This window comes from Callospermophilus lateralis, chromosome 4 (assembly GCF_048772815.1).
Source record: "Callospermophilus lateralis isolate mCalLat2 chromosome 4, mCalLat2.hap1, whole genome shotgun sequence".
Lineage (NCBI taxonomy): Eukaryota > Metazoa > Chordata > Mammalia > Rodentia > Sciuridae > Callospermophilus > Callospermophilus lateralis.
In genome coordinates this window covers 108,272,281-108,295,707 of record NC_135308.1, presented here as the reverse complement: position 1 = coordinate 108,295,707, position 23,427 = coordinate 108,272,281, and the positions used below count along the sequence as shown (strand labels likewise).

The window sequence follows — 23,427 nt, the reverse complement described above, 5'->3', positions numbered from 1 at the left end:
ATACTGTCTGCTTGAGAAAGCTGATTTTATCTCCCTCTGTGACTATGTCCTTGTGACCTCCCATTATTCCTGCTATCCCTATTTATCCTATCCATCACTGACTATGCCTTACTGGACTAGGGAGCATCTTTAACTGAAATGTAAATTCCTTATGGTTAGAGGAGTGCAACTTCTGTAGTTAAGGAATAAGCAGAAGAAAATTTGTTTAAAAAACAAAAAACACTCCTAACTCTCTAACTACTTAGAATAGAGATAATGATAGAGATATCATGTGTTTTAGCATCCAAATATATATCTTGTACTATGACATTTTATTTTATATATCTCAATCTACTGTCAATGAAACTATCAACATTCAATTTCCAGGAGCATGCCTATTTTGTCTAGAATGATATAAGTTCTTAGATAGCTATTTGGTGAGGTTATGAATAAAAGAATGAACATAGTTTGGTTCCCAGGATTTGTGATTTGATGACTGAGAAGAATTTGTCCCAGAAGAGCTTGGAGTTGAGATATTGTTCTACAAGGAACACGTATAGATCTTAAAATCTAGACCTATTTTAGCTTGGAAAAATTAAATTGCTTTAATAGTAATATATATCCTTATGATTGTTGATCTTTTTTCTGATTCTTCCCTGCATCAGAAATCATCTACTAAGTCCTCTAAAATTACACTCACCAACATCAAAGGCATCTGATATAGCATGAGTAGATTTCATGGATGTAAGCATTCATTATGGTCAGAAACTTCAAACAGTCCTATATAATTGGTTTAAATTGAACAAGAAGATGAAAAATGCATCTCATTCCTTCCAGCCTGTCCACAACAGGGACATCATTCTTTGAGCAGAGTCAGCAATAAAAGCAATGATTTGCCCTCTCTAATACCATGGCTTTGGTTTTATAGAATCTCCATTGAGCTATATATTGCTGAGTCAACATCACACATGACCTTTCTAGCTGTTCTCTGAGAGCAGAGGACCAACTGGGAGGCCATTCCCCAGTGTTTCCTTCTCACTATGGTAAGTTAAAACCAGGAGAGGACTTTGTGAAAAACTTGCAAGTGGGAAAAAAAAAAGCAAAGTTTATTGTTCCCCAGAGGTGTTTGTAGTCAGGCAGCTGAGCCAATGTGACATCCAGAGGATCTTCTCACTAAGTGTTTGGGAATTACCTACTGTACTGCTAAGGCTTTCCCTAAACACTGCCTCAGAAATTATGAAATGCATTCCCATTTCCCATTCACACCTGCCTCACCTTCTTTGCAGACCTCCATCCTGAAATCTTAAGCATTAGTTTGCTCAACATCCTGTCATCAATACTCATACTTTGGCTTTTGGCTCCAAGTTGAGTCTTGGAGTATGTTGAATTATAAAAACAAGTTATCAAGTTTATTTTCAGGTGAAGTGGGCCCATGGAGAGAGCAACAAAACATGGAATGTGTTCCTTTACAGCTACTTCTTCTTTTCCTCGAGAGACAATTTCTTAAGCTTCTCTGCCTGAATGATAGGAATTGGAGAGTGGAATCATCCAAAAATAAGAAGTCTATTCTTATTAATTCCACTTTGACAGATTTTATTTCAAAAGGACATATGTAAGGATAGAAATTTTCAGGGATTGGCATTTCAATTTACTCACTTTTCATACTAATCAAGGAAATGATTTACTTTTGTGGAGAGATTCCTCAGACAATGAAACTCCAAACTATTGGATCAAGTGAGGAAAAACTGGCAATTTCAAAAGAACAAGAGACATGTTGCTAAATCACATCAGCATAAAGAAGAAGATATGAATGCTTCCAATAGCATGGGTGAACTTTGTTATATTGAGCAAAAGAAGTCAGACATGAAATTCAAACCATAGTTTCATTTATATGAAATTTCAGAACAGGTCCTAATCTACAGTGACTAAAAATCATCAGTGTATCGTTTCTTTCAGTGGCTGATGGAGGTGATTTTATACACATGCTTTAAATATATAAATATTTTTTCCAAACCAAGATATAAAAGAATTGTAGGTTGAATTTCTTTCATCAAATAGTATCACCTGTAGTGTTCAGAAACTGTAAAGTTAGAACCAAAGCCTGGAGTTTAATTTTTTTATCTCAAAGGACAACTATTCATGTTTATGTTTAACTTATTCTTAATTATTACAATTCCACAGGAGAAAAGTTTTCAGTAGAATATCCATTCCTTTCATATGTTATAGCTCTCATCACAACATCCTTACATTTTTATTTTCCTTATCCATCTTTCAATATTCAACATAAATACTGATTCTTAGAAGTTTACCTTGAACTTTAAAATTTCTTAGATTTTCTACTACTTTTCTATCACAACAGCAATTACATTACATAATAAATGATCATGTTTTGTGTCTCTGACAACTTTAGCAATGCAAAGTACTTAAGAGCAGATGCAATGCTTAGCAATTAACACATTTATCAAAATATTGAACTAAGTATGTCTAGCAAGGTTCACTTGCAAAAGTTTTCAATGTATAAAACTACCCTTTAAGAGAATACACATTTCTAGGTCAAGATAGAATTTAATATTCTGGATTGAAGAAGACAATCTATTCATAGAAATTAGGAAAATCTACTCAGAAAGAACAGAGAAGTGTAGATAGACATATGAAACCTAATAAGATATAAATATTCAAGGGGTGAAATATTATACATACAAACTAATGTAATAAATAATCATATTGAATTTTCTTATTCAAGTTTCAACAACATATTATTTATGTCTAACCACTGACTTGTCCTTTTTAAAAGAACAAAACCTTTGGAGCATATGCTTAAGAGATTCTTTCACCTGCTGGTTCCTCAGAGTGTAAATGAAAGGGTTGAGCAAAGGGGCAACAGAGGTATTGAGCACAGCTACATCTTTAATTAAAGCCACCCTTTCTTTTGCTGATGGCTTCATATACATAAAGATACAACTTCCATAAGTGATAGAGACAACTACCATGTGTGAGGAGCAGGTGGAAAAGGCCTTCCTTCGTTGTTGACCAGAAGGGAATTTGAGAATAGTTATGATGATGAATGTATAGGAGAGGATCACTAATAACAATGTGATGTCAAGTGTCATCACAGCTAAGACAAAAGCCATCAATTCTATGAAATGTGTATCAGTGCAAGAGATCTGAAGGACAGAAGATTCACACAGGAAGTGATCAATCACTTTGGAAGCACAGAAATCCAGTTTGAGTAGCAAAAGCAAAGGGGGAAAGATGATTAAGAATCCAGCTGCCCAGGAGCTGAGCACCAGTAGGTAGCACACTCTGCTGTTCATAATGACTGGGTAATGCAGAGGTTTGCAGATGGCGACATAGCGGTCATAGGACATAGCAGCCAGGAGGTAAAACTCTGTAGCCCCTACTAGGAAAAAAAAGAATAACTGAGTTGTACAACCATTGTAGGAAATTGTTTTGTCTCCACTGAGAATGCTTATCAAGAACCGTGGAATGCAGACTGTTGTGAACAAAATTTCCATGAAGGAAAAATTTCGGAGGAAGAAATACATTGGAGTCTTGAGGCGGGGATCCAGCAGGGTGAGGAGGATGATGATTAAGTTCCCCATCAGGCTCAAGATATAATTGAAAAATAGAAAGAGGAAAATCACAATTTGTAGCAGAGGGTCATCTGTGAGTCCAAGCAAAATGAACTCTATCTCCACTGATTGATTCTTCATTTTTCTTTTGTTCTATCTAATTGACATAAAATAAAAATTAATATTACAAGAAGTTATTTCTTCCTTTTCATCTATATAAAGTTTCATTTTCAAAAACTTACCAATTCACAAATATTTATCAAATCATCTGAGAGTTCATCACAATGAACATATCCTTCACTTCAATCATCATCTTTGTAAGAACACTGAGAGATCCTTCTATGACCAGTCTTTCAAAGGCTTTACTACAATAGGCTATTATGATAAGCTATGCAAATATTTGATTATTCTTTTGAACCAAGTATTGAATTCAGGGGCACTGAGCCATGTTCCCAACCCCTTTCTGTATTTTATTTAGAAACAGGGTCTCATTGAGTTGCTTAGGGTCTCACTAAGTTACTGAAGCTGGTTTTGAACTCCAGATCCTCTTGTCTCAGCCTCGAAGCCCCTAGAAATACAACCATGCACCACCATGCCTGGATTGATATTTTTAAATTTTTTAAATTTCTGAATTTAGCTAATATTTCAAACAAATTTTCATTCAAGTGATACAATTGTGATAGGAAATAGTGGTTTTTTCCTGTAGCCATAATAACTAAAATTTGAAGATACATATACCAGTATAGGATTTCTAAGGGAGAGAAATATATATGAGGATCTAGTGAGTATCCAGCAGGGTGAGTGTGGAAATGATCAGATCAAAATAATGCTTAGCATATAACTGAGAAGCAGGAAAACAAATAACGCAACTTTCAAATGTGGGTCATCATTTGAACCCACTATGATAAACACAGCCACTACTGTATGGTTTCCCATTACCACTTTCTTACTTTTATTAAGTCTGAATGGTGGGGGTTAGGGAAGAAGCTCTATCAAATAACAGCAATAGTTAGTGCTTAAGTTACAATTACCAAAATTATGTTTCAGGTAGAGTAATGCAATGCTCATTCATAATGCACAGGTAATTTGCTGGTAAGAAAAATAATTTGAATTTCCAGAATACTTTGACAGAAAATTAAAATTTTATATATTTTAGCAATATTATGATTCTATAAATGTAAAGAGTGTTGGTTATTTATATGAATAGTTAGAAGACCCATAAATCTTGGAGAATGCACCTTTTTGATTAATACACAAGAGTTGAGATGGCATATCAGTTCTTGATTAGTTTGTAAAGTAGAACCATATACACAACAATCTATATTTGCCATTTAACATACACAGAGAAACAAATCTAGTCTAGACAAGTAACCAGAGTGTGGCCATCTCTGATGTATGAAAGTTTATTATGCCTGATTATTAAATGACTTTTATGGCTAATTATACCACTGGTCCTCAACTATTTCCAAACAACCAAGGTACAATCTATTTGCTTTTCTTGTGACAATTTCTATCTCCTCATCTCCGATAACATCTATTCCAGATGCCACACACTTCCTAAAACACTTTCATTATGAACAATTTGGTAATGCTGTTATATATAACAAAAAATGTTTTTCTTCTAGTTATAGTTTGAAGCTTGATAAGATCCAATAATGTGAAATGTACAGTAATGATTTTCAGAAGCACAGAAATATAAAAATGTGTTTGGGATGTGCTATGAGAAGGGAAGTATAATGTGAGGAGAAAGAAAGGGTCATAGTAACCTAAAGAAAAAATTATAGTTCTAAAAGTTAGGGGATTAGCTTAAGAAAAAATTGAATGATTAAAATACAGGAAGATATATATGTAATAAGGGAAGAAAATTTAAAACAGAATATGCTTCTTTATAATAACATACTACTTTGTTGATTCCACAAAGTGTAGACTACAATCATGAGTATACTTTAAGTCAGCATAATTTAGAAGGAGAAGAAAAGTTAGTGATAAGTTTTAAACTTACACTGGGTGGTTGGACTGTAGTTCAGACAAATTTTGGATAGCATGTAGAGCCTTCCCAACATAATGATATTCATATGTCAGGCAAACAAGCTACTAAGTCTATGGCTATAATCTGGTGCCCACTGAGAACTATATATAAAACAATTACTTTCTTAATGCTCTGCATGTGCTATGTGGGACAAATGAGATTAAATATTACAGAAATGTGCTCAGGTTTAAATTTAGAGCAAAGGGTCAGAGGTTATTTTCAGAAGTCCTAGCTTTATAATTGCACAGGTTTCTAAAAGATTTGATGCAAGCTTTTTGTTTTAAAGTTTTAACTAGAAGCTGAATTATAGTACAATACTTCTAAAAAGAATTAGTGATACCCCTATGTAAAAATTCTTTCTTAGGTGTTTTATGATCATCACAAAATATTTAAACCTATTTTAAATGGTCGCTATGTAAAATCTTGTGTTTTGCATTGAGGATATTAACAGAATTACTTTCAACCTAAAATGCATAATTTATCTTTAAGACAGCAGAATACATATAAAAATAAACATAAAAGAACCAAAGGTGAACCAAAAAATAAAGGTCTTACCAGTGTTCTGTACAGGAATTTAAAGAAGTAGATATTTGAGTATTTGGATCTTTAGATGGGCCTTAGGAGGAGATAAAAAGATGAGACAAGATGTGCTAGACAGATGAAGCAGGGTAAGCCAAAGAAAATCAATGGCTTCAACATAGCTTGGTTGAAAATAGTATTTAGAGTTCCCCTGTTTAATCATCTTTAATAAAAGTATAAACCAGTGGAAAGAGTAGTGTCCCATGTCCAGAGTTCTTTACCACATTAGAATGAATGTAAATTGTATATTATAAATTTATCTCATATACACAAACCATCCCAAAGGCAACACTAATATAAATGTTTAATTATATAGTAAACTACAATTTTCTCATATCAAATGGTGGATTTTTCCTTATTCAACAATCACACATACCAGGTACCTGTACAATGCATCTTTTGAGGGAAAATAATATAACATCATATGAACATGGGCAAGTAAGTACAATTATATGCACTTTTGTTGAAATAGTAAATATAACATAAAAATTGAAACTTAAAATGCTAGTCATTTTTAAATCATTTTATTATCTTATCAATTACCTTTCACCTATATCTACAAGCTGAAGTACAGATAATAGTTAAAACACTAACCTTTAATAGTTTAACACAGATTTGTATCTGCTTCTTTGGGCCAACCTTCTGCATTTCCATATTTAACTCATCATCCTGGTGAGCAGAAAGCACTGAGGATTCATTTTTCTCCCTAAGCACTTAATTCTGCATAAACATGACTGATTTGAATGTTATTTTAAGAAATATTAATTTTGACTAATTTATTATATGTTCTTAGAAAATTTATCAAACTAACTTCTTTCTAAATTTTACTATAACCCACTTATCTGAAGTATTATATCACTTGCTAAATGTGATGTGCTATACAATATGAAAATTAATTATCACTTGATACTGTGAAGGATTTATGTCTTCTGTTTTACAGGAAAATATCTAATAAGAACAAAGAATTCTCAGGATAACTGACATCCCAGAATATCATTTCCTAAGGGATGGCCAAATTGTTTTCTACAAACACACACACACACACACACACACACACACACACACACACTTTTATATGTTCTAACTATGCTTTCAATGAATTCTGTATATGTTGCTATACTAGTTGATTGCCTACCACACATCCAGTCCCAGATACATAGTTAGGCGTTTAGAAGTAGACAGAAATAATAATATTTTTAGGCTGATATGAGAAGTGAGAATATAAGATATAAAAATATAGCCTCTTATAGACTAATTAAGCTCAGGCTAAATAAGTTATATGACTTATACCCTGTTTCCTTTTGGTTTATTCACTAAACAAGAATATCCTTTCAAACACACACATCAACACATGGAGATATTTCAAATTTATTAATGGATGCACAGTCCTTCTTTGTAAGGATGTGTCACAGTTGATTTAATTCCTCTCATATTTGGCTAATAGATTGTTTACAATTTTGACAAGTAGAGAGCACAAATGAATAAAATTGTGCATATATATTTTCATAAGTTTCTTTAATAAAATTTAAATTACATAATCTAATATAAATTATTAAAATTGGGATTTCTGAATCAAAAGCAAACCCCATTCACTTTCAGTTAGCAATGTTAAATCATTTTCTACACACAGTATTTTAATTCCCATTAATATTGTATTATTAGGGTTCTTGTTTGTCATTAACCTTAACAACAGAGTAAATTTATATAGTTACAAAATGTCAGCTATCCTATGTCTTAGACATGGTAGTTGAGCATCATTTTACTTTGCATTTCTCTAATTATATGTTAGATTGAATACCATTTCACAAATCAAGCTGCCATTTCCTATATAATTATGAATTGTCTATATATGTCTTTAGCTAATTTTCTCTATCAAGTTTTTATTTTCTCATACCTTTTAAGAGTTGTTTATAAATCATTAATATCATCTTTTCATCTTTGCTGTGTGATAGATATTTCCTCCTATTTGACCATGACTTGATTTTTTTTATGAGTTTGTGTCTAAGTAGATGTAGGGGGAAAAGATCTTTATTTTTTGTGTCTTCAAATGTGTCAATCATTTTTATTGTACTTATATTTGATTATAACAGCTAGAAATCTTTTTCTTACATCAAATATGTAAAATAATCCATCATATTGACTGTTTTCTTTCTTGTATAGCTTTTTGTTTAATATAATTCCATTCATTTTTGTTGTTGTTATTGTTGTTTTGTTTTGTTTTGCTTTGATGTCTGTGGTTTTGGGGTCTTATCCAAAAATCTTTGCCCATTCCAAGGACTTAAAAATGCTCTCTCTATTTTCTTCTGGTAGCTTCATAATTTCAGGTTTCACATTTAACTATTTCCTTCTCGTTGAGTTAGTTTTTGGAACTGGTGAGAGATAGGATCTAGTTTCATTACTTAGCATTTGTATGTTGAAATTCACCAGCACTGTTTATTGAAAAGACTATCTTTTCTCCAATGCTTTTTGTTAGCATCTTTGTCTTGAGTCAGTGGCTATAGGTGTGTGAGTTGCTTCTAGGCTTTCTATTCTGCTCCACTAGTCCATGTATCTGTTTTTATCCCAATACCATGCCCTTTTGATTACTATAATTTTTCAGTATAATTTGAAGGCAGGAAGTGTAATGCCTCCTGCTATATTCTTTTTACTCTAGAGTGTTTTGGTTATTTAGGTGTTGTAAAGAAAATAAAAAAAGAAACACATATGCAAGATTCAGAAGCAGAAAAAAGACAGAATGGCAGAATGGCCAAGCAACCAGCTTTATTTATATTAATAGGTTACATTAGGTCACTGGCATTGGTAGTACACTATTGTTCATTGTTTCATTAGGAAGGTTATAGAGTTAGCAACATTATGCAGTTTATTCCTCAGTTACCTACTATAGTTGCAATGTACAATGTTAGGAGCTTTGTTTAGCTCTCAAGAAAGTCTATAGTTTAAAGTTACTGTTATGTGGGCATGTTCAGGCATAGTGGAGCTTGGTGAAATATTGTTGTTGTCTAACAAGAGAGTTTCAGAGCTGTGTGCCTGAGATCAAGGTCAAGGCTGATAAAATCTAGCATAGAGCATGCAGGCATTGTTGCAGCAGCTAGGCATTCCATGTCTTTGCACAGAAGTTTTCATAGCAGCCAGGCATTCTGTTCTTTGTACAGAAGCTTCCTAGCCACCAAGCATGCCCCAGTCATGAAGGTATCAGAGACCTCAACACAGAACCCTTACATTTAGGGTCTTCTGTGGTTTTATATGAGTTTTAGGATTTTTTTCCTGGTTCTGTGAAGCATGCCACTGGTATTTTGATAGAGCTTGCATTGAGTGTGTAGACCACTTTGTGTAATTTAGACACCTTAACTTTTGATACTTCTAATAGAAAAACATGGAATGTCTTCTTATGTTTTGTGACTTTCATCTTTGATTTCCTTCTTTAATCCTTTTTTTTCATTGTGAGATTATTCCTACACACTTTATATTTTTCTAACTATTATAAAAGGATGTCTTTCTTGATTTTTAGATAATTCACCAGTAACTTATAGAAATGCAACTGATATTATATATTGATTTTGTATCCCATAATTTTGCTGAATTCATTTATTACTTCAAATTGTTGCCTGGTGAAATCTTTAGGAAGATCATGTCATCTGTAAACATGGACAAATTTTACTTCCTCATTTTTAATTTGGATGCTTTTTATTTCTTTTCTTGCCAGAATGTTCTGACTAGGACTTCCAGTAGTAGGTTGAATAAAATTAGTCAAATAGGCATCATCATTTTGTTCCAGATCTTAGAAATCTTTCATCTTTTCCCCATTCAGTATGATGTAGTCTTTATTATATTGGGATACTTTCCTTCAAAATCTAATTTGTTCAGAGTTTCCATCACAAAGGGATAATAAATTGTATCAAATGCCTCTTATGTATGTATTAAAATTATCATTTTTTGTCCTTCATTCTGATGACATAGTGTATCTCATTTATCAATTTACATGTTGAATGATTCTTTCATTTTTATGATGAATAACATTTGATTATGCAGAATAAATTTTTAGTGTACCATTGTATTCAGATTTTAGTATTTTGTCAAGAATTTTGAATCTATATTTACTGATGACATTAGAATATAGCTTTCTCTTTGTGGTGTGTGTGTGTGTGTGTGTGTGTGTGTGTGTGTGTGTGTGTCCTTGCCTAGATTTGATATTAGAATAAATTGGTGAGAATTTCTTTTTCTTTATTTTTTTGGAATAATTTAGAAAAATTAGTATTAGTTTATCATTAAATGTTTGGTGGAACTCAGAAGAGAAACCCTCTTGTCTTTGGTTTTTCATTAATGGGAGATTTTGTAAAGTTTACATGTGACAAGGGATTAATACCCAGATTATATAAGGAACTCAAAGAATTTGATAGCAAAAAAGAGAGTGAAAGAAGAAAATAAATACAAAAACAGGCAAACAAAAAACAATAATCTTATTTAAACATGGGCAATAAACCTAAACAAATATTTATAAAAAAAAAATGACCAACACAAACATGAGAAAATCCTCAGGATGACTAGTTATTAGAGAATTGCAAATCAAAACCACAACATTATGTCATTCAAATAAGAGTGACTATTATCAAAAAGGCAAAAGATACCAAGTGCTAGTGAAGATGTGGAAAAAATAGAACCCTTGCACATATTGGTGGGAATGTGAACTAGGACAATCATGGAAAACTGCATAAAACTCCCTCAAAAATTAGAAATATAACTACCATATGTTCCAACAATCCCAGTACTAGGCACATATTCAGAGGAAATGAAATCAGTATGTCAAAGAAACAGCTGTACTCCTATGTTTATCGTAGACTATTCAAATTATACAAGAAATGAAACAACCTAAATGTTCATCAACTAATAAATGATAACATGGTACAGTCATGCACTAGAACCAACACCTGGAGGAAAAATGAAATCTTGCCATTTGAAAAAGCATGAGTGGAATTGGAGATCATTATGTTAAACGTAAAAAGCTAGGCACAGAAAGACAAGTACTACAATGATCTGAAAATCTTTACTTCAAAAAATATAAGAATATAATGATAGTTAACAGAACTGGGCAGAACAAGGAAGAAGGAGGGATGAGAACTGGTATATTACTGGGAATTAAGACACATTTAGATAGGAGTATGAAGTTCTTTGCTATTGCACAGTAGGGTGAATATAAAGACACTATATATTTCAAAAGCTAAGAGAAAGCAAAGTATATGTTTTCACCATGAAGAAATAAAAAATATTTGGGGAGATATATGTGTTTACCCTTATTTAAATAATTTATAAGGTACACATAAAAACTTAAATCATATTCCATGAATATAATTTTGTGTTCTATGCATCAGTTAAAAATTCAAAAAGAAATTTACCCACATTTTCTTTTAATTATGTTTAGTTTCATTTTTTACATTTAGATCCCTAAGCTATTTGAACTCAGTTTTTATTTATATTTTAAGAAATGAGTGACCTTTATATCCAAATTATTTATCAATTTGCCCTATAATATGTATTTAAAAGTTCATACATTTCCTGTAATCTTCTATCTTTATTATATGCAAAATTTCATATATAATATAGTATATATCAATCTTTTCATTCTATTCCAATTTACCTATTTATTAATACACCTACAACTTGATAATTTATTAAATATTCAATTCCTGATAATTGTTGTTCTTTGTAGATTTTCTTTCTTAACAAATTTTTTAGGCAATAGTTACTTTACTATTGTTTTTCATATATAATTAATTTTACCTACAATCATAAGAAAAACCTTGTTGGTATTTTTATTGAACTTTTAGTAAAATAATTGAGAACTTTTTTTCATTTTGTAATTAATTATTCTATTGAATCACAAAAAAGGATTTGTTTGTTTCTTTCTAACTTCAGGAATTGTGCATAATGTTTTACTTTTTCTAAACAAGAGTTATTTTCTTCAAAGTACAAAATCAATAAATCCCAGGCCACTCTAATTAAAAATAAAACGAGAGAAAAGTAAAATTAGTAAAATCAAAAATGAAAAAGAGAAACATTACTATAGATGCCTCAAAAATAAAAGAATCATAATGGACTATTATGAAAAATTTTATGTCCCCAAAATTGCATAAACCAGAGCTAATGAACAGATTCCTAGAAATATATACCTACCAAGACTCAATCAAGAATAGCCTGAAAACACTAAGTAAAAATAAAGAAATTGAAGTCATAACCAAACTTCCCTCCAAAAAGTAAAGCCCAAGATAAAATAGTTTTAAAGATGAATTCCACTAACGTTCAAGGAAGTATTAATACCAATTCTTCAACTCTTTGAAAAAAATACAAGTACAGGGAATACTTACAAATTCATGAGAGATCACTGTGATACAAAAGCCAGAATATCTCAAGTATTTTGATCACAATAAAAATCCCAACTCAGCTTTAATTTTAAAATATTGTCAATGGAATGTAAAATTAGCTTAATAAGTAAGTTAGCAAACAGAGAATCTGTTACTAAAAATTTCAAGTTATGACCAGCTTTAGAAAATGAATATAATTTGTCTGAATATGGTGATTATAACATGTTTGGAGATAGAGAGCAATAAAGATAACAAATTAAAAATTAGAAAATTATATTTTGTATTATTCAAAAGAAAACTTCAAAATTCTGAGAATTTATTTCATGTGTAAATGACATAGAGCTTTTAAGAAATCTAATCATAGATTAATAATATTAAATTACTTATTTTTTTTAAAGAGAGAGAGAGAATTTTTTAATATTTATTTTTTAGTTTTTGGCGGACACAACATCTTTGTTTGTATGTGGTGCTGAGGATCAAACCCTGGCTGCACGCATACCAGGCGAGCGTGCTACCGCTTGAGCCACATCCCCAACACCTTAAATTACTTATTCACTTACTAAAATTATTGAAGAAATATTTACATTAAAATGTACAAATAAAATTATTTATTTAAAAGATAAGGGATTTTATATTACTATTTAACTGATCGCATTTTTGAGATATTTGTTTTGATATAATAATAAACATTCTGACAGTTTTCTTTTTTCAGTTGTTACATCATATATATTTAAACTTTGCTACAAAATTTTACCTATTTTTCCATTTTTCACTCATTTATACATATTTTTTATTTGTTCTCGTTAGTTACATGACATTAGAATGCATTTAACATATCATACATAAATGCAGTATAACTTCTCATGATGTAGAACTACATCAACTGCGTAGTCATAAATGCATACAGGGTAAGGATATCCAATCCATTCTACTATCCTTCCTATGATCCTTCCACCTATCCTTCTTCACCCCACTCTGCCTAATCCAACTACCTCTATTTGACAGTTTTGTTTTGAATAATAAATAAAGGTCTTTCACTTTAAATACTTTATTTCAGTTGAGGAAGATTAATTTGATGAGTAAAAAAAAACATGGCTGTATGCATAGTCAGAATGGAATTGTATAACTATTACAATCTATGTTGAAAGAAATTAATTTAAATAGTTAATTTTATGGGTAAATTAACTGGCAAATTAGAATGACTTGTGGGGTAGGTCACTGAGTTACTAAAAAAAAGTTATGAAATAAGTAACACAGAGAACTGATTGATAACTATGCATTGAAATGAAAACAGAGATACTTAAGAAAAGTGATATTTGAACTAGATACTTAGAAGGCTCAGAAAAACTAATACATAAAATATTTTAGAATAAATGACAGGTAGTTTAACTTGAATGGTATTGTTTTAAGCAAACTGGTTCTCAATGATTCATAACAGAATCAAAATTAATGAATCTATTGAGAGTTCTTTAGGCTTGACTTTGATTACACTGTCACAAGATATTTATACATATGTGTGTGTATATATGTACATACAGGTGTGCACACATATAATTTTGTGTTCTCTCATATTTCTAAACCTTATATAATGCTCTACGATCATCAGGTGTAAATGGACAATTTAGAAAAAAATATATATACATAGATGAAAAGAAAAACTATAAATAATTTATAATCAATTGTTTAAATATGTTTTTTACTGAAATCATGTTTATAACCTAAGTATCTTCTAATATCCAATTTGTTCTACAAATTGTACAGAAACTTGTATAATTGTCTAATTGTATGCTTTGTTTATTTTTCTCCCTGGTTATATTTAATCCCATCCCTTTGGGTGATATTTTCAAATATATATTTTTTCCAACTAAGATTCTCACTTTTAAACAATGAAATGAAAAAAGGAAATCCGATCTAATACAGATGTTTATGGGAAAATGTTCATGAAATTAGATGTGTATCTTTAAAAATATTATTATATTTAATTCTTTTGAAGTTCTGTTTATTGCACAGAATTTAAATTTCAGAGTCTCCTAATAGATTCAGTCCTAAGCTAGCAATTCAGTAAGCTAGAAATTGAATCTTTTACTATCTTGGTATCACTGGTAGGAAGTATATCTATAACTATATCAATCTGCATATCTGTACTAATATATACCTAGGTCAGACAAATGAAATTTGAAAACAAAATAGAATTAGCATTGCCCTTATTTCACAAAGATTCACAAATCATTTAGAATTTACTTTAGGATTATCTCAAGTTAATCAGAGGAATTTGGGGGAGTTTGAGACCATCAAATAAGTATTATATTTATTATTGATTTTCAAAATGAACCAGTAATATTGTCACATTTTCTTTTAACCATGATAAAAATCATTTGTAAATGTAACTTCTTTCATCTAAAAATTAAGTGATTTGTTATTTTAGAGCATATGCACATATACAAAGATATGTGTGAATATACACTCAGAGACAGGCACATATAAAACATTTAAATATACACGTGAAAGATAAATAGTGCTCAAAGGCAACCATGAAACGCTCTGCTATAATTTTCTTTTAATCTACTTAAATACAATATACATCAGTTAATTGAAACCATAAAAATAAATATTAATTCTAAATTAGTTTGATGGGTCATACATACATCAAATGCAATTTTAAATGAGATAAACTTTTTAGTCTTACCTAATTGCAATTCTTAAGGAACAAAAAGAGACATATTGAAAGTGGAAGCTCAACATTTTTATATGTCCATAGAAAGAAAACTAAGAGAAGGGAGGAAATAAAGTCAAAAATAAAAGTCAGCTTTAATGGAGATTAAAAGAAAAATTAGCATTTCAGACCAAAGTTTTTAGAAAAAAATATTTTTCAAAGGATATAAAATTAAATATCAGAACAATGAAATAAAAAGTAAAGGAGGAAACTATCTCTTGGAAGCTGCTGATACTACCTGGGCCTTCCTTGTTCATATCCTTTGTATAACAAAGTAAAACATTAATTTCTTTGAGAAAGAGACAATCCTGTGTATCAGATTAACAAAGGCTTTTTCACTTGTTGATTCCATAAGGTATAGATGAAAGGGTTCAAAAGTGGAGCTACTGATATATTGAGGACAGCGATTCCCTTGGAAAAAGATATTCTTTGTTTGATTGAAGGTTTAAGATACATGAAGATGCAGCTGCCATAGGAAAGGGATATCAGGATCATGTGAGAAGAACATGTGGAAAAAGCCTTTTTTCCTCTGATTAGTTGAAGGGATTCTTAGAATGATCAGAGCGACATAGGTATAGGATACTATCATCATGACCATAGAGACCAAGAGCGTCACCAAAGCTGAGATGAATCCCATCATCTCCAGGAGCCATTTTGTCTGTGCAGGATATCTGCATGAGGGGTGTAGTGTCACAGTAGAAATGATCAACAATGTTGGAGGCACAGAAGTCAATATTTAGACCTAAGACGAGTGGTGGGAAGATGACAAGCCAGCAAGCCAACAACTGAAGACCAGCTGGATGCAGATTTTGCTGTTCATGATGGTCATGTAATGAAGGGGCTTACAGATGGCCACATAGTGGTCATAGGACATAGCTGCCAACAAGTAAAATTCTGATGCTCCAAGTAGGACGGCAAAAAACACTTGGGTAGCACAACGGCATAGGAAATGGTCATGTCCCCAGTTGCCATAATAGCCAGCAATTTAATAGTATAGGAAATTTCTAAGAGAGAAATTCTGAAGGAAAAAGTACATGGGAGTCTTCAGGTCCGTATCTACCAGGGTAAGTGTGATGATGGTCAGATTGCCAGTGACACTCAGCAAGTAGGTAAGAAGCAGGAAGACAAATAGCACAACTTTTAATTCTGGGTCATCAGTCAACCTGCCAGGATGAACACTGTCAGTCTTGTGTGGTTTTGCATTATGGTGCTCTTACTTTCACCAAGTCTGAATGCAAAAACAATCCTCCTCCTTCTATCCTCCTTATCTCTTCCAAAAATAACAGTGGTAACTAGGTTTGAGCTAACATTAACAAAGCAATATACCCAAAAAAAAAAAAAAAAAGCTACAGAATCCTCATTTATGCCTTAAAAATGATTATGCCAGCAAAAAACATTCTTTTTTTGGTCAGGCTATCTAGTCAGAGAACTAATAAATTAGTTTGCAATTCTACTGGAGAATAATCTATATTAGTGTAGCAATTGTTTGTTCTGTTTTATGAATAAATTAGAGGAAAATTATAGGAAGTTAAAGACTAAAAAGTACTTTTTCTTTCTTGATAATACATAAGTTTTGGGACATAATTTCACTAGACATTTAAAGGGGTTTTTTTAAGCATAATTTTCTTTATTTATTTTTATGTGGTGATGAGGATCAAACCCAGGGCCTTGCCTGTGCTAGGCGAGCACTCTAACACTGAGCCACAACCCCAGCCCCTCATTTAAAGTTTAATTGAATAAAATTTCCATCACTTTGTGTAAACGATGTGATTCTTGTTATTTTCAATACATCATTTTATTTTGAATTTTTGCATAGACACACACACAGACACACACACACATACACACACACACCCCTAGCCCTCCTCAAGGTTTAGGGCTTTACAATGTACTCATAATCTTTATTCATTTCTCATTTATTTTCATGGCTGAAACTCAATTTCTAAAGAGAGAAATGATACATAGGAAATAATTTCATTTACTCTTCTTCTTACTATGCCAGTGTCTTTGGAATAGTCTCTGTTGGCAATTCCATTATTCCTATCCTGTACCTCAATATAAAATCAGTAGAAGCACTCTGATAAAAGTCAGTGTTAGATCAGCCAGGTAAAGTGAATAATAAGATACATGAATGTAGAGGCAAAGAGAAATAAAAGAAATTGGAATTAAGAAGTTGTATGTGGTGGTACAGGAAGACATTGTTGTGGGACAGGAAGACATTGTTGTGTGGAAACCAAGACAGATCAGGATTCTTAGAGATGGGATATGAATAAAGAAAAAGATATTATATTTTTATATTTATGCTTAAATGGACCTCTCTCAGTCCATTTTCTAATGCTGTAACAGAGTATCTGAAGACTGGAAAATTTTTAAAGAGGTTTATTTTGTCTCATGATTCTGGAGTAAGGGAGTTCCAACATCAAATAGCTGCCTGAGGGGAGGAACTCATACTCATTAAATTCAAAATAGAAGAAAAGCAAATGGTTCTATGCAGGAAGGAGGAAAGAGAATTAAGTTCCCACCATAAGAAGCCCATTCCTTGTTTTCTATGATATATGGATGTTGATCCATAATGGGGTTAGGGGGAGCATGGAAGGAAAGGAGGAACTTTAGTTAGGACAAAGGGCAAAAGAGAGGGGGTATGGAGATAGGAAAGATGGTGGAATGAGATGGACATCATTACCCTAGGTACATGTATGAAGACATGAATGGTGTGATGCTACATTGTGTACAACCAGAGAAATGAAAAATTGTGCTCTACCTGTGTACTATGAATTGCAATGCATTCTGCTGTCATGTATAACAAATTAGAATAAATAAATAATTTTTAAAAAAGAAGTCCATTAACGTGATAAAGGTATTCAGGTATTCATGAAGACTCTGACCAGTTGTCCCAAATCCCTCCCACTAGACCCAACCTTTCAACACTGCTAAATTGAGGAATTAAGTTTCCAACACTTGGGCTTTGGGGAAACACACTTAAACAATAGTATCTACCTTGTGTCCAGATTAAAACCCCGAGGCTATGCCAGTCAAATCCAACTGGGTGATGCAAGTTGCATTATTATGACAGAATTATGGGGCAAAAACATTAGGTAGGGGCCATGTGGATTGTCACTCCAATGTTCTTTCTTTAAATAAACTTTTAAAAAATTCTTAGAATCAACTGAGAATAGACATAAAACATACCAGAAATTCTGGGACACTTTGAAGGTTGTTCTAAGAGGAAAGTTTACAGCTATAAGTGCCTACATGAACAACTACAGAAACAACAACAAAAACTCCAAATGCAGAGAGATCCCAAAGAAACAATCTAATGATGCATCAGAAGGTCTGAGAAAGACAAGAACAAACCAATTCTAAAACTAATGGAAGAAAAGAATAAGTAAGATCTAAGATAAAATTAATAGAAAATTATAAAGTACAAAGAAAAATGTAATAAAGATTTTTTTATAAAGATAAACAAGATTGATAGACTTTTAGCCAAACTAAGTAAAAGAAAGAGAGAGATGCGATAAAATGAAAGATGAAAGAAGAGAAGCAATTAGAGATGAAAAGGACGTATCACCACAGACATCAGTGAAATCCAGAGGCTCATTAGATGCTATTTTGAAAAGTTCTGGGGGCATAAATATTTAGTGTTATGATATATTCTTGTTGGGCTTCTTCCTTTATAGTGTGAAGGGAAACTTTTTGTCTCTTCTCATTAATTTCAGCTTGAAATCTGCTTTGTTGGCTATTAAAGGAGCTACTTCTGCTTGCTTTCAGTCTCCATTTCCATGGAATATAATTTTCTGTCCTTTTACTTTAGCCTGAGGATGTCTTTGCCTCAGAGGTGTGCCTCTTGACAGTAACATATTGTTGGGATTTTTTTTCCTTTTTCTTTCAATGGTGAGTATACTGTTAATAGCTCCAAAACTAGTTAAATTAGTTCTCTAATTTTTGAGTATTTTCTTCATTGTTCCCTAGATCTTAATTCTAATCTATATTAACATTTGTATCTCCTAGTTTTTTTCCTATTTTTCTCATGTTATATCCTTAATATCGTTATAAAAAACTTTTAACCCAGTTGTGGTGGTGTACACCTGTAATCCCAGTGGCTGGGGAGGCTGAGCCAGGAGAATAGTGAGTTCAAAACCAGCATCAGCAAAAGTGAGGTGCTAAGCAACTTGAGAGACCCTGTATCTAAATAAAATACAAAATAGGGCTGGGGAGGTGGTTCAGTGGTCAAGTGCCCCTGAATTCAATCCCTGGTATACCCTCCACTCAGGAAAACACACACACACACACACACACACACACACACACCATTTTATATATTTTTTGTGTTGATTTATCTAGTTTTCCTATGTGTGGGAACTTAAAGTTTGGTGTCCCAATTACCTTTTATGCAACTATTGTGCGTTAGTAACCCATAATAGGTTATTTTATGTTTATATTGCTTTAAATTAAGTATTTATCTTTTAAGTGATATTGCTCTTTTATATAAGGAAATATCAAGTAAATCTTGTCAGTAATTATAACAATATGTCTACTTCTTCAATTCTGATTAATCATAAACTACTGTAGACATCTTTTTTCCCAACTAGTTTAATGAACCTGGAATGTCTTATTTGGTTTATTATTTTCAGCATGTCTCTGCTGGGTTGTTTTGTTTTGTTTTGATGGTTGCATTTGTATTGTTCATTTTGTAACTTTTATTACAGAAAGAAAGTGACTAGCACTATTGCAATATAATTTAACCCATAGAAAATTTATACAAATTTTTAATATTATTTTCCTTCCCTAGAGAAATGTTATTTTCTGTACTTCCCTACCTTATAAGTGGAGAAAAACAGAATTCCTTGGAAATTATGTATTTCAATTTCACAATAAAGGTAAACAAGATGTGTGAATTTGATTTGAAGTTACAAAGAGTTTAATAAAGGTGTGGTCAGTATGAAATATTAAATATTATTGAGAAGGCTAATCTGACTGAAATGTAGAAAGGAAACCATGAAGTAAGTGAGAAGCAGCAGTAAAACAGTTGCAGAATGTTTTATTTTCCTTTGATTCATCAAAACTTCTGCTTCTTTGAGAGAAACACAATCTTCTTTATGGAGTCATTGAAAGCATGTTTCACTTGCTTGTTCCTCAAGGTGTAAATGAAAGGGTTCAGCAAGGGTGCTACAGAAGTGGTGAGAACTGAAACTCCTTTATTTATGGACACCTCTTCCTTTGCTGAAGGCTTGATGTAGATGAAGATGCAGGTGCCATATGTGATGGAAACCACAATCATGTGGGAGGAGCAGGTGGAAAAGGCCTTTTTCCTTTGCTGAACAGAGGGGAATCTCAGAATGGTCCTGATGATGTACGTGTAGGACAGAACCACACAGACTAGGGTAATAATGAGGGCAAATACAGCCACAATGATAACCATCTGTTCTAGTATCCATGTGTCTGAGCAGGAGATCTTTAGGAGGGGACTTGCATCACAGCTGAAATGATCAATGGCATTCGAATCACAGAATTCAAGCTGGAGACCTAAGCTAAGGGGTTGGACAATAATCATCAAGCCAGCTACCCTGCAGGAGAGGACTAATAAGGTGCACACTCTGTTGTTCATGATGGTCATATAATGAAGGGGTTTATAGATGGCCACATAGCAATCACAGGACATGGCTGCCAGGAGAAAAAATTCTGTTGCTCCAAAGAGAAAACCAAAAAATATCTGACTTGCACAAGCATTGTAGGTAACAGTATTGTCTCCAGTTGATAAACTGTACAGGAATCTAGGGATACAGACAGTAGTAAATGAAACTTCTAGGAAGGAAAAGTTTCTGAGGAAGAAGTACATAGGTGTCTTAAGATGAGGATCCACCAATGTGAGGGTGATAATAATCAGGTTCCCTGTTACACTCAACATGTAGGTGAGCAACAGGAAGATAAAAAGCAGAACTTGCAGTTTTGGGTCCCAGCAGAATGAAAGTGGTTATTGCTGTGTGGTTCCTCATCACAGAAATTTGACAATTATCTAATCTTTGTGTAAAAGAAAATAAAAATTTTATGAAGAAACAGACATTTAAATTCTACAGCAAAAGACTGTGCATATAGAAGCCAAGCAAATCAGCCTGTTTATTTTCTGTTTTCACATCATAATTAATGTTTTTACTTTTCCAATAGCCTTCCTGAATTATATGTGTATGAGCAGTGGAGATTTCCTTAAGGATTCACATTATGGTAAAACATTCAACTTTTTCTTTTATCATTTGTTTCTGCAGAATTTACATATGTGGTTTATTTGTCACAAACAACTTATTACATTGACTGGATTTCCAGATGGGTACACAAAGATGTCATTTCATGGAAGGCTAATAGTTCTTTGTCCAAGCAAACTCTGGATACAGGGCATATCCAGGTAACAAAGAGCATGGATTCTTTTCACTGTTATTATCTGGGGATTGTTTTAAGGATAAGATATATTTCTTCTAAAAAACAAACAAATGATAATGACAACAACAGGATTCCTTATAGTGGAAATTCTAGAACATATGGATGGTTTGATATAAAACTAATTTACACATACTGCAAGGAAATGTCCAAGGTATTTACAAAACAAGTATTTTCTTATGCATTCATTTGTGATTAGTTATTGAATGTTCCCCCTTTTCTCTCGAAACCTAGAATTTAATTTTTATTTAACATCAATAAATATAGCCTTCTAGGATTTGTCTTTTTTTCATGATGCTTTTAATTCCTTTGAAAAGACATTAGTGTCTCCTCAGTTCATCTTCATTCCGTTGAGGCTTTAAACAGTTATATTGGGACTTTCACTTGCAACTGCCTATAGCTTTCCGAACACCCCAATGAGTTTATTTCTGTTAGACAATGACACATTTTAGTTTTTATCTTGCCTGAAATTGCAGCAGCAATTAAAAAGCAAAGTTTGGTCATTCTTTAAGTGGTTCCTATATCATCTTTCTGATTTTCCTCCTAGCATTAGATTGCTACTTTTAATGTCTCTCTTTTTTCTATTCACATGTGAAATATTGGTTCTCTCCAATACTCTGTTTTCAGACCTCTCAATTCTTATGTTCTGTTTGTTATTCTTCTTTCTCTATGCTTTCTACAAATGATTTCATCAACTCATTTGTTTTATCCTTATATGACCTACCCCAAAGATGAGATCTATTCTCTATAAAAATATTAAACATATAGGTCATTTCTGGGTTGTATTAGGACCCTCTGTGGGTACCAAATCTGAGGATGCTCTAAACATTACAAGTTGTGTGTCCACATCTCAATTACCATATTCTCTAAATGATTTACAATATCTTCTTCCAGTGTTAACTAAGTTTTAATATATAAAAAATTATCTTTTTTTATTTACCCTGCAAGGCTCTTATGGAAAGTACCTTCTTTGTTTTTTTTTCATTTCAACACTTGTCATTTTCTTACCTGTCTTCCTTAGGGCTTGAGTTCCATTAACACTGACTACTTGAAAGTCTTCGTTCTATATGCTTTCTCCTCTGCACAGGCTAATCTTTTGATTAATACCTATTAGTCCTTCCACATTCCCCATAGGTATTAGTTCTTTCAGGAAATCTTCATTCATGAACCCAAAGCATGTGAAATTGTGGTATTTCCAAGTATGTGTTGTTTATCCAGTCATGGAATACATCACACTGTATTTTGCTGTGCATGTAATTACATTTCTCCTGTATGTTTCTGTAAATTTATCTAAAGTAGAAACCATATGGCATAAACTATTAAATTTCCTTATATTTTGGCTTATATAATAAATTTAGGGACAAAACAAAGCAGCATTGTCTACATACTGGGGAAACTTGTACTCCTTAATGCCTATTCTGATCACTTGATTCAGTGTTTTTATTTTCATATGTGCTTCAAACTACTCTTTCATTTTGAATACTTTTTAAAACAAAGGCCTGATTATGCCCAGTTTTAAACTGTAAAGATTCTCCTTTCCCAGGGTTTTCTCAGCCTGTGAACGACTCTACCTTTACTCTTAGTAACTAATTCCCTCTCTGCAGCTGCTTTTTGCTTTCCTGTGTCTGATAACTTCTTTCCTGACCTCTCCTTGTTAGGTACTTAATTAGGATTTGCCACCTTTTTACAGAATTGCTTCCCATATATCATTTTTTGAGACTGCAATAGTTTCACTTCTTGATGTTTTTTTTTTTTCTGAAACCACCTACT

At 32.4% G+C, this 23,427-nt stretch overlaps 1 protein-coding gene and 1 pseudogene across 1 annotated transcript; both read right to left on the bottom strand.

Moving 5' to 3' along the window:
* Nucleotides 1-2,735: 2,735 nt before the first annotated feature.
* On the bottom strand, nt 2,736-3,698 carry LOC143396954 (olfactory receptor 6C6-like). The gene has a single exon (XM_076852961.1). It carries the CDS (start codon nt 3,690-3,692, stop codon nt 2,736-2,738), a length of 957 nt encoding a protein of 318 aa, XP_076709076.1. The 5' UTR covers nt 3,693-3,698.
* Nucleotides 3,699-20,284: 16,586 nt separating this feature from the next.
* On the bottom strand, nt 20,285-21,221 carry LOC143398468 (olfactory receptor 6C2-like; annotated as a pseudogene).
* Between the last annotated feature and the right edge of the window lie 2,206 nt (nt 21,222-23,427).